Raw genomic sequence first — 12740 nt, 5'->3', positions numbered from 1 at the left:
GAACCCAAAATAGGACTGCCAGGAATATCTTGTTATACACTGTAGTCCAAGAATGCTCTGTGAGTGTACAAATCCAGTCCTTATCTGTGATCCAAAATAAATCAACATGCACTAGACAAATTATTAGTTCCATGTGAAGATTATTTCAAAGTCTTCATAAGTATTTAAACACGATCTTAGCCTTTTTCTTTGCCAGCTCATAAAAGCTTTTTCAAGCCAAAGCAACTTATGCACCATGTAACTGAGAAAAGACCCTGATCTGCACTTGGGAGACGACATCCAGAGCACCACACTCAGATCTGGGGTCCCCAGTACAAGACGCTGACAGAGCAGAGCAAGGCCAGCAGTGCCACCCAGATGGCTGGGGACTGCAGCACAGGACGTACAAAGAGATGCTGAAAGAGCTGGGTTAGTCTGACCTGGAGAAAAGAAGGCTAAGGAGGGAATCTTATTGCTGTCTTCTCCTACTTAATGAGCAATTATAAAGACAAATCTAGACTGCTCTCTGCACAGTGAAAGGCAGAGAGAAAGCAACAAGTTGCAGAACAGGAATTTCTTGTCATGCACGAAGAAAAAAGTCCTTCAGAACAAGGCTGGTAAAACAGTAAAAGGAATTGCCCAGAGAGGTTGTGGGATCTCCATCCCTGGAGACACAAGAGACTCACCTGGACACGGCCCTGAGCAACACAATGCAATTTCAAAGTTAGCTCTGCCCAGAGTAGGGAGGTCAGATCAAATCGCCACCAGGCCCCTTCTAACTTAAAGTACTCCAAAGCAATCACAATTCTGCGACATGCCTGCACACCTGAGTGACTCTGATACTCACCTGACATTGAGTGAAACCACAAGAATGAGCCAAAACAGTAATTAAGTAAATCCATCCCATCACTATCATCCACAGCAGTCACCAACACAGCACTGGTAAACTGGTGACAGTGGTGTATGTACTCATAGTTGTCACTATGTAACTCACCAAAATAATCTGAAGGTGCCAGTCTGCCCACTTCAACAAATTCTTCATTTTCTGATCGACGCTGTAACACTGCAGCTGTGCCCTTTAATAAATCACAGCAATTAAACAATTGGAATCTCCAGCATCCCTTGAAACACTGAATTCCACAAGGAATCAGCTGCTTTGCAGAAATAACTGCTCTAATGTCTCAGCCTTTAAAAAACACTTCACAGTCCTTGCATAGCACACCAGACTGCTCTATAAAACCTGCTGGTCCTCCCTCCTCTCTAAGCATAAAATGTCTGAGGTATTTACATATCCACAGTACTGATTTCTTCCTGGTTTTCCTCCTAACGGTAAGAATATTACAGTATGACTAGCAAAACAAAAGAAAACCAAGACAATGATACCACTAGCAAGACATTACTAGCTATCCAGAACAGGCCTCTACTCTTCTGAAAACAATAAACTGGTTTCAGCCAGAAACTTGTTACTTTTTTCCTGAAAGAACCATTTGTAAAAATAGCAAAACTAAACATAAGCATCTGCACGTCCAGCAAGATGATATTTCTTTCAGAATTCTCTACAAGTACATTCTTACATTTCATTTTTCTCCAAGTGTCTGGTTAGGCGCAGAGTAAGCCACGTTAAAAAAAAAAAAAAAAAAAAGTAAAGTTCTGAGCTTTTAATTTTGACCGTACCTCCAAGATAATGAAGAACTCATCTCCTGGCTCGCCCTGGACCACAATCTTTTGCCCATCCTCAAACTGTACTGGTTCCAACGCATCAGCTACAGTGAGACGCTCCCACTTGTCCAGAGATTCTAGAGTTAATACAGTTCATTAACAGGAGATCTTTTCAAGGCACAAATTACTTTTTGCTCAGTCTTTATATAGAGGTCAACCTATTTCTGGCTACATTTGTGCATCAAATATCTAAGACTTGAATTCAAATTATTTTGGAATTACCACAATAGCCTGTAATCATGAAAATGCTGGGCAACAGCTTTATCACAATTTATTCCACTTCAGAACAAAAATCTCTTCTCTTACCCAATATAGATACTTTGCTAAGGAATTCCTCATACATCTTTCTCTTTCTCAAAGTACTCCCCTACAAAAAAACAAACCCAAGCACACAAAGTTAGTTTTCTTTCTACTTCATGTTTTACATGAGGCTTCAGATAAAACTCAAAGACAAAAATAAATTTAACCAGACATACTGCGTGCTGTCTCACAGAACCCATACCCACAAGATTGTTTTCAAATTTAATTATTTCAGTAAGAGTGCAGCAGCCTTCATAAAGTACTTAGCATTTATTGCAGCTGTAATGTTCCTTAAACACATTCTCTGTGTAGCCTTACCAAAATTCACAACACCTGCTCAAGTTACACTACTCACAAACAGCAAGCTAAACAAAACAGAATCAAAACATCTGACAAGCTAACCAGGAGGTATTAGATTTTTAGTCCAGTTTAAGATTGCTTTGGTATTGTTTTGTTCACTAATGGAAGATTCCCCCTTGCCCCACGCCTGACATATGCTGAGCAATCAGCTTTCTCATTACCAAAGAGAGAGAAGGATTTTGAATAAATAACTCCAGGAAAGGACGTGCACAGACAGGTAAAATGACCAGTGGAAGTCAAGTGAATAACAAACCTGAAAGCATAATTTCAGGTTAGCACGCAACTACTTGAGTCAATAAGCCACAAATCAGACAGAAAAATACTTGCCATCAGGATCCTTCTATAGCTATCTCTATCAATGCCCCACAACTTCACGTTTGTCTTCGCTTTGACAGTTGCGGCACGAGGAGTTCCATAGATAAGGGCAAGTTCTCCAAAGCTTCCACCCTCGCCAACACTGGTTGCCCACTCGTTGTTCACATAAACCTGAAAGGCAGCACATGATGGGAAAACAAGGCCCACAGTGTCTTGTGAGCTGGTCAGAGACAACATGAAGCTCCTGCCACCCTGTATTTCCTTTATACTAAAGGGAAATTCTCACATCTGTACAATCATAATGAACCATTTCAAGGTTTCATCAATACTTCACAGCCAACCGCTGCCCCAGCCACAATTTTCACCTTCATCAACAAAGGGACTCTGTCACATGCACAGAGACTACACACATAGACTTCTGAGACCCTTTGATAGGAAATAAAATCTCAACAAAGTCTCAGTCTGATAAAGCTATGGATTAGTGGACTGCAAAATAAAAAGCCTGTCCCACACTTCAGCTAGACGCCACCCTGCACCTGGAAAGCATTAGTATTTTGGTGGTGTCTGAATCACTCATTTTGAAACGTAATACAACTCATGGTCTCTGCAGCCAGACTGAGCTGTTAAGGAGCAAAGAGGCTCCAAAGCAAAAATAAGCTTCTACAAGTATCAACTTCTTACAGAAAAGCTGCTAAACGAAGGACCTGTAGAAGAGGCCTACAAATATCAGACTATTCTTCTGCTAGGAATGAACATATCATCAATAAACTGCCAATAATGCTTACATCCATTTCTCCTTGATCAACAACATAGAAGTTATCACCTTCAGCACCTAAAGGAGAAAAAAAAAATTGAATACACACTAAAAAGAGAGTAAACCTATGCAAACATTCATGTTTCATAGAACTGTCATCTCTGACAACTTTGGTGTTTAGAATCTAATAAGGTTGACAGAAATTTTTGCACAGCTTGCAGAGTGAAATTTCACATTTTGCTGATTTCACGCTCCTCTCAGTCCCATGAAAGAGGACATCTACTGGTACGCGGGAGATCAGCAGTATTTCCAGGATTACTGGAAAGGCACACCGAACCCATAAACTGACATAACGTGTTCTACAGAGCCATCAAGTGACAATCTTTCCAGGAGATAAAATATGCAACAAAACCACATCTTCCTACAGTTGCTCCACTCCTCACTTTATGAGCTGTGCTTCAGGTAACCTAACTAGAAAGGGTCACGGTATCCAGACAATGTTTTTATTTAAAAAAAAACCACCCCAAACTAACAAAAGCACTAGGCTACAGTGCCATCTCCAACTTATTCATCAGTGTAAGCATGGTCACTTGCCTTGCTCTATGACAGTCTCTCCTGCAATGTAAGTGACAGGGAACATTGCATCGAAGATGTCACTGAAAAAAAAGGAAATCAAAATTACTGAACTGTTTGGACAGCTGCCATGCATGCATGCTTTCATACATCTGTACCGCCAAGCCATCAATACTTTTCCTATAGCTTCTGTATGGTGACTCTGACTATTGTAAAGAGGCTGTGCAGCTTTGTACATTATGACACATCTTGCTCTTCTGAAGCCCGCACGTTAAGAAACTTTCTTAAAGATTACAAAGATTTATACCTACCTTCTTTCATTATCATCAAGATGGGCAAACAGCACATTCTTCTCAATAGCTTTTGCCAAAGCAGCCATAGTCTTATAATCTTTCGGAATAACCTAGGATATAATCAGAAAAAGTAACTGATTAACTTTTTCAAGAAAAATTTCTGCATTCCCCAGGGTAAATAAACTGTTTCAATTGCTACAAAACACTGGTTTTTCCAGTTTTTCAAGCACTACAGATCTAAAACCAAATACAGCCAATGTTTACAGCCAGTTTACACAGAAGCGAAATAGAACCTTGTACTATTTTATGCAACTGTAAAAGCATCATTCCATGCAAAGTTTATAAGTTTTTTTTGAAAGAGTACAAGTAGCTGTTCAACTTGCGTTTTCCTATGAATAGCAGCAACTCTGCTCTGCCATTAGGATCACAGGATGGTTTGGGTTGGAAGGGACCTTAAGCTCGTCCAGTCCCACCCCCCTGCTGTGGGCAGGGACACCTCCCACTGGCCCAGGTTGCCCAAAGCCTCATCCAGCCTGGCCTTGAACCCCTCCAGGGATGGGGCATCCACAGCTTCTCTGGGCAACCTGGGCCACTGCCTCACCACCCGCACAGTGAAAAATTTCTTCCCAATATCTAGTCTACATCTGCCCTCTATTCCTATGCTTGTCACAAAAGCCATCCCACCATGTCTCAGTGATGCCAATGACATCGTAGCCCTGTACGGACACACACGCCTGTAACTCTTCTTGCTTGCTCCCCACGCTCCGTGCGTTAGCGTACAGGCACTGAAGCTGGGCTCCACTGTGGCTGGATTACCAGCTGGCGCTCTCCTCCTGGCCTGTGATCTTACTCCAGGCCAAGGACGTCCATTATGGTCATTGGCCTCAAAGTGGGATGGATTTAGGATCCCCTTTAGGCTATACGTAATGCTGTTACAGCTGCCAAATAACTGGAAGCACTTTGTTCATATATATAATATATAAATATATTTACATCTAAATATATATTACTTCAAAGGGAACAGGTCTAAGCATAAATGGTTTAATTGCATGACAGTTTAGTCTAACCTCCAATTAAACAGCCACACACACAGGTCTGCTTTTTGGTTATCACAAAATTTAATAGGCTACAGGAGCTCAGTGTTATTTGTTATTTGATACACTGGACAGAAGGTGGTCTTAGATAAACTCTTGGATTGGAGATGCAATTTTTAGTAAGGTTTAAAAATCAGAGCACCTTTCTAACATAAGATGCAGCATCCTCTTCTGTATAGACTTCTGCACTGATGGCCCCACGCCTTCTTCGACCCTTAACCACAGGATTCATAGGAGGAGGAGGAGAGATTTCATCCTCCCGTGAGTCTGAGCGTGAACCAGACTTCTGTTGATTCAACAACTGTTTTGTTTCCTCCTAAACAGGAAGGAAGACATATTTGTGTCACATAATCCAGTAAAAAAAAAAAAAAAGCCATTACATATGTATTCCAATTTAGTCTGCCAATGCAAGAGGGCTTCCTGTGTATTATTACTTCCACCTTAAGGCAAACAGGAGACTACAGCAACCAAGATCAAAGACCTTTCAAAACAGATGGTAGATATGCTGTTCATTCATAATATTCATATCACAATGGTGTTTAATAAGTTACACTAATAGTGTTATAATTTAAGAAGTTTAAACAAGTTGATTCTGCTTTCTGCTAGTACATTCAACAGGCAATGAAGAAATTCTGCCAACAATAAAGCCATTTTCCCAGTTGCCAACCAGCAGTTCTTCCCCTCAGCTGCAAGGTGTTAAGCCTTTTTTGATTTGAAAGACAGAGGAGCAATTCCTCAGAAATCCATGTTACATGAGAAGCTTTTGAAACAAGGTCAACTTATGGATCAACTTGATACTCAATAACCAACAGTTATATTTTTGGAGAAAGAAACATGAACGCTGCTTACAAAAGAGCTGGAGGAAGGATGCTAGAGGCCAAACAGGAGGGTTTTTCCACAAACCACAGATCTGTCGACTTTTCACAACATTACACATTTTCCTTATTTCCCTCAGTTACCTGTTGTGCTGTGTTGTAGCAATATTGCAGAAGACTAGAGTACTTACAACAAAATGAAGTCTAACTAATTTGCTGCATGGAAATTTGATTCTTATGCACCAGAAGATTCACCTTAATCAACTAAAATCAGATTTAAAAAAAAAAAACAAAAACAAACAAAAAAAACCCACCAAACCCCCCCCCCCAAAAAACCCCAACCCTGGAGCCAAGGTATCTGCACCATAACAGTTCAAACTCCTTTCTCCTAGTATTAAGGAAGCAGGGTTTGGGAAACGCCTTAAAAGAACAAGGAGTCATCTGTTCTCCGAGAGCTCCCAGCACTTTTAAAAGCCAGATTTGTCCCCGTGTCCTTGATCAAGCTGTCCCTTGCCCAGCTGGGCAGCCTGCTGCTTGGCTGCTGCGCTCCACTCCGGAGGTGCACCGAGGCTATGTATAACACCAGCACTTTGAGGAAAGAGCCATCAGCTAACCATTACAGTGAGCTCACATTCTACACCTCTCAGATGGCCAAAGAGCAAGCACTGATCCATGGAATTACATTTCACTTCCTGCCTTTTGCCCATTGATAAAATAGTGCTACATTTCCAAGTGATGGGGGCAAAATATATTTAAAACCTTGTTTCTAACTTCTGATTTTAGAGAAACAAGTCTCAATTGAGATGATGTTAAAAATAGCTGAAGCAGCAGCGTTTGGTTTAAACTGCTTCTCTGCAGAGTGGGCAACACCCCCAACCACAGAAACTTACTGTTTGTTCATATACAGAATACTCAACCCATTAAAAACCACTTGAAACTTTTAAAATGAGTGACCACCAGCTGCTGTATTTTTTCCAGTATCACAAAGTATAAAATGTTGAGATCCTGTAACTTTCAGAGATGCATTTCGGCAGCATTTAGCTAGGGAGCCGTGCATCAGAACACTCTTCTACAAGAGACTTGCCAAGGTCATGGGTCACTGAAGGAACAAGGAAACTGCACTAACAGAGAAAGTACAACCAGTAACTTCTGCCTGATCTGAAGTTTAATTTTACTATGTTAAAAAAGAGTACATTAATGTAGGGCATGGACATAGAAACCAGTTACAAGCAGGTAAGATAACACATTAACTTAAAATATACCAGCTATTATAAATAATCTATATCCACACTCATCGAGAGGAACATTCTCCCTGAAAGAGACAAATCTCCTTCTATTCTCATTCCACATCCAAAGACAACACTGTGCCATGGAGGAAGTGACATGCTAAAATATCATTGCTTTCATAGCGGTAGCTTTTCATGTATTGATCTTTTAAAAATACACCTTTTATAATGTCTGATACCCAATCAGAGAAAAATTACACTAGGCCCTGAAGAAAGAGTGGCAGTTGTTATTCTCAGTTACCTTAGAATTTAGCCAGTGCTTATGAGTGAGAAAATGTATTTGTTTAGAAGCTCCTCAAATTAAATACATAATAGACAAAGGCCTTCATTTTGCCCTGTACTGATCACTGTAACTATCACCAGGATTTTAAAAAGGTTTAGTGGTAAAGTTATCACTAAACTAGCCTATTTATTACATCCAAGCATTGATCCTGGTCTTTCAGATGATGAAGCAGTTCGGAGTTTTCAGTATCAGTGACCACTAACTGTAAATTTTATTTTTCCTGACAAGTAAGAAGTAGTTAAGTCCACTTAAATTATTACAACAAATAAATATTAAATATGGGTATGTGAAGTCTCATCACTTTAAGTCTATCAGTTACTGAAGAAGACCTTCACAATTTCAGAATTATGTTTTACACTGTATAGTCTGGCATCTGGTAATTATCATTCCACCAGAAACTGTCTCAACTTGTTCTGACTAATTAGTATTTCATTTGTATCAGTTCTCCACATACTAAAAAAAACCAAACTCAAACATTCAGAAGCTAAAAAGAGCAGTATTAAAAGCTCTACCACGAATTCACAACTGCACAGTATACCATGTTTTGCAAAAGAAACATTCAAGAAATTGGAAAACATTCAGGTGTGTATCTGTGGAACAGGTACAGTGACTAGATGTCAATCACACTTCACAATTACAGCTTTCCGTGAAGCCTAACACGCACATGACTGCATCACACACAATATTTCAAACATGCGCTTATTCCAGTGGACAGCCACGGCCAATATCCAAGATTCATCGGTCAGGCTGCAACGAACTCTCCATCAAATTTCCATAGCTCAAACTACATGACACAGCAAGGCACAGGACTGGGGAGCTATTAGCTTTCAGTACAATTAGTGTTACCAGACATGAGAGAACAGAAGCCTTAGCACACCTCAAACAGATAAAATAAAAACATTTGTACAATCAATGTGTAGTAATTAGATTCATATAACAGCTTTCATAATGCAGAAGAGGACATCTGAAATCCTCCAACAATCTCAGAGGCAGTAATTTGAATGTTTCTGAACATAAATTCAAAAGCATGTTTAAACGTCTTCAATGTATTTTAATAATATGACAGTGAATCAGCTCAGTGTTTGCACCCTGCGGAAGACATGACTTGTCAGGATAACTAGAGAGAAAATAGCAACCTCACTTCAGTTTTAAAAGGTGTTCCTTCAAGACTCAATCTTAAAAAAACACCCACTGTATCCCAATGTCAATTTCATCCAGATGAACAGATGCAGAAGTACACTGAAAAGTTTCTCTGCTTTATTAAAGATGTAATGGACATTACTTCTGGAAGGGGAAGCAGATTCCATTTCAAACACTGTTCCTCTATCAGAGCCAAGCACCGGGTCAGAGCTGGTTAATAACAGTACTCAGCGTTTGTGCTTTCCAGCCAGAGTTCCCTAATGCAGCACAGGATGTTCACTGTTCTGTTACCTGACAGCTCGCAAGGTACTACGTTACCTGGTTAAAGTAATGACAATGCACTAGACTGAACAGTGAAATCACTTAGAGGAAGCTGTAGTAAATTTTAAATTCAAGAAGGCAAGAAGAAAAACACTACAGTTTCACTGGTAGCTACAGCTGCACTAGTGGGCATGCACAACCCATCCCAACACAACGCATAATAAAAGACCCTGACCAAAACTCTCAGAGTAATTTAAGGGGGAAAAACATTACCCAACAAGTTGCATTTTCAGCTTCCTTTTGGCTGACAAAGACAGCCTATTTGTACCAGAATAAAACCACCAAGAGTTATTTAACTTTAGCATACAAGTGATTAAGTTCAGAGCTGGATTTGTTATCTTACTAAAAAGAAGTTAAGATTCTTTCAATCTTAAGTATTGCACGTTGACCATAAGTCCACTACACAAACGCATCCAAATATTCCTATTCTGTACCCCTATGTACGGATTGGTTTACAGTTTATTCTAAGTGCAGTAACGCAGTTTACTTTGTAAAGTTTTGGCTATCAACACTTGTGGTGATGTTTTAAAAATTAACAATCTATCAGTACTTAAAAACTCGAGCATCCAAGGTGGGGAAGGAGGCACAGCAGGAGGAAGGGACCACGGATTTTTAAGAACCCGATTGCTACCTGGTTTGCTGCTGGTATTCTCTCTGAATGTACTCAAGATGCAACCACAAAAAAAAAAAAAAAGTCAGACATATTATAGAGTTCTCGATCTTTTAATAAGCAAAATGTTCCTCAAATACATTGTCAGTTAGAGGAGGTTAGTTTGCATCATTTGGTCATTTTCTAGTATCTACCTTGAACACTTCCATTACAAGGCAATTTCCACTATCCATATTTATGATCTCTAGTGCTAATTTCTTGCTTCTTTACATCAGCAATTAGTAACTAGAATTTTAAAAATAAGAAAAAGATACCTTCCATACACAACAAGTCCTGAAAGCAGCACCTGCAAATGACTACTGTACAAGGTCACAGCCACATTACGTACTAATGTTGTACTCTGAGTAGAGTTGTTGTATCTAACCTTTGTTCTGCATTAGCCTTTCAAACCTCCCATTTTCTTTTCCTGTCTGCTTAGATATTGCATAAAATGAACAGTTCACAAGAATGTGAAATCACTGTTTCAAATACGAGCACAGAGATGACAAAATGCTTTCCATTCCCAACATCCCAGAATGCTTCCAACACCACCACCGTGAACGAGACCTTGACGACAAACGCAAGAGGAACAACAAAACAAAGCACCAACACCGAACTCTCAAGAGAAGGCAGAAACAGGCTTGCTCTCCTACAGATCTGGAATGCAAATACTTCAATTTGACTTCAGCTAGGCCTGGAGAACCACCACTGGCCTACTACTGCTGTGCTGTACCCGAATTATTGCAAACCATTTGTCTCGACAGAAGAAACCAAATGCCTACCACCAGCGTCTAACCAAGGTCAAACGCCATCATTATCTAACTACAGACACAATCGTGTTTGCTCTTTATCAGCTTCTATGAGTAAGCATTGGACTGGGATTCCATCCACATCCCAGCTGGGTAAGTCTCCGTGTCACCTCGTGTTCTGCCCTACGTGCTTTGGTACGACAGAGGTGCTTTTACACCGTGATCAACTGGCATAAACTACTGGAAAATAGGATTTGTTTTCCAAAAGCACCAGTTCCAATTTCAAACAGCCAACACAAACGCTGGTCAAATCTGAAGCTCAGCCTCTAAATCACAAAGAGAAGATACAAATTCAGGTTGTTGCACTCTCCTTCTCTCCTGACATGTGTTTTTACCTTCTCCAATCTTTCAAAGTATTCTCTGAGGAATCCCATGGGTCTTTCAGGTCTCACTGTGCATAACTGTACAATGCAATCCTTCAGAATTTGCTGGATGTTGTGTTTTTGGACGTAAAGTTCACATTCCCGAAGACTACGCTCCTCCTCACTGCTGCTGCTGCTAGAAGCTGCCATTGCTGAAGATAAGAGAAAGAGATGGTTAAATAACTAGTGGAAACAAAAATGCTGCTGCCTGATATATTCAGGCACGTTACGCTGCCCAAAAGAAAGTTATGCTGCATTATCATCTTCCTGATACAACAGCATAAAACTACCTTTATCTCAAGACTTGTATCTAGCTAAAATTAAAAAGCTAGGAACTTATTTAGCACCTGGAAAAAAACTAAAAATCCAGGTGCTGTATAGCCACAGGCACAAAAGGAAAAGCACTTGACTGAGCTGGAAAAGCTTCAACAACTCAAGCCCTGCGAGCACTCAAAGTGGCTTCCACCTCAACTTTCTGCTGGTTACACCTAGTATTTTGTAGGACGGGAGGCTCAATTCACAGAGCTGCACAGGGTCATGCCAATGATGACCAGGAGATACGTGGGTGGAAGCTGGGAATCCGAGAAGCCAGTATGAAAAGTATCAGGAAGTGAAACACTCAAGTTGAAGCCAAAGCCCATTTGCTAAATGCCAAGGCAAGGTCCACTAACGCAAATTACGGAATTAGAGGCATTTCTCCTAAAAAACTATTCTCCAGTTCAAATTGGTCCGCACTTCATAAACTGGATACACTACAATCCCAAAAATATTTCTTCAACTGTAAATAATCAAGAGTACATCTCTAAACACACCTGTTACGATGCCAGGTTTTCAAGAGACTTTAAAATTACGGTGTCAGCTGTAACACTTTCAAAAATGTTCCCAAGTAGGTTTTTTTCACCCTCTTTCAGGTTATAGAGTCGTTTTTAAATATATGTAAACATATATATAGATAAACATTCGTGTCTTTTTTTTTTCATAAAGCAATTAACGCTGAGACAGACAAAAATAAAATAATTTCTCAGGGCATTTTTGATGAAATATAAAGAAAGTTACCTGGTACAGGGACAGCAGCAACAGCTTATAAAAATGCAATAAGATATGTTGATTCCAGGATCAGCTTTTGAAAGGGAAAAAAAATGTATTCAGACAAAGGAATTTTGAGAAATTACAAGTCACTGAAAAGCCAAGTGGTGCAGTCATATTATGCATTTTATCCTACTGAGGCAGCAAATGGAGAAACATTGTCTGTGCTGCTTTGAATTACGCTACTGGAGATGACAGGAGGACTAGAGTTAATAAGAAATTGCCAACAGTTCAGACAGGTTTCATTCTTGTCACAGTTAATCCCTGCATAAGTATACCCAGACAGATGTATTATGTGTTGCATAAACACCAAGTATGGACTTCACATGGATTGAAAAAGCACCTTGAAGTTCTCCAGTTACTTCTTTTGTTTTGACAACTCGCCCAGTGAAGGTCAGTCCCAATTAACAGCCCCAGAGAAACTCGGTGGCTCCACGACAGCTTACAAATTACAATCTACGGCAAAAGCACCACGCTGCTGACAGACAGCGGACATGGCTGCTCACGAGAGCAGCGGGACAGCTGCAGAAAACACCGCAGAAACAAAGAAAACCCCAGCACTTTACAGGGTATTTTCCCCCACACCGCACACCGGGAGTTTT

General features: G+C 40.2%; 1 protein-coding gene across 1 annotated transcript in view; it reads right to left on the bottom strand.

The window, feature by feature from the left end:
- Positions 1-12174, bottom strand: part of PRKAR1A (protein kinase, cAMP-dependent, regulatory, type I, alpha) — a 13854-nt gene extending 1680 nt beyond the window's left edge. The window contains exons 1-10 of the mRNA XM_010087594.1: positions 12109-12174; positions 11026-11204; positions 5530-5703; positions 4312-4403; positions 4022-4083; positions 3459-3505; positions 2686-2844; positions 2005-2065; positions 1654-1775; positions 974-1055 (exon numbers count right to left, since the gene is read on the bottom strand). Of these exons, the coding sequence (XP_010085896.1) occupies positions 974-1055; positions 1654-1775; positions 2005-2065; positions 2686-2844; positions 3459-3505; positions 4022-4083; positions 4312-4403; positions 5530-5703; positions 11026-11202 (976 nt within the window). The 5' untranslated portion in view covers positions 11203-11204; positions 12109-12174. The remainder of the gene's footprint in view (positions 1-973; positions 1056-1653; positions 1776-2004; positions 2066-2685; positions 2845-3458; positions 3506-4021; positions 4084-4311; positions 4404-5529; positions 5704-11025; positions 11205-12108) is intronic.
- Between the last annotated feature and the right edge of the window lie 566 nt (positions 12175-12740).

This window comes from Pterocles gutturalis, unplaced genomic scaffold (genome assembly GCF_000699245.1).
Source record: "Pterocles gutturalis isolate BGI_N339 unplaced genomic scaffold, ASM69924v1 scaffold15151, whole genome shotgun sequence".
Taxonomy (NCBI): domain Eukaryota; kingdom Metazoa; phylum Chordata; class Aves; order Pterocliformes; family Pteroclidae; genus Pterocles; species Pterocles gutturalis.
The sequence above is the reverse complement of the archived record's forward strand: the minus strand, read 5'-3'. Positions and strand labels throughout refer to the sequence as shown.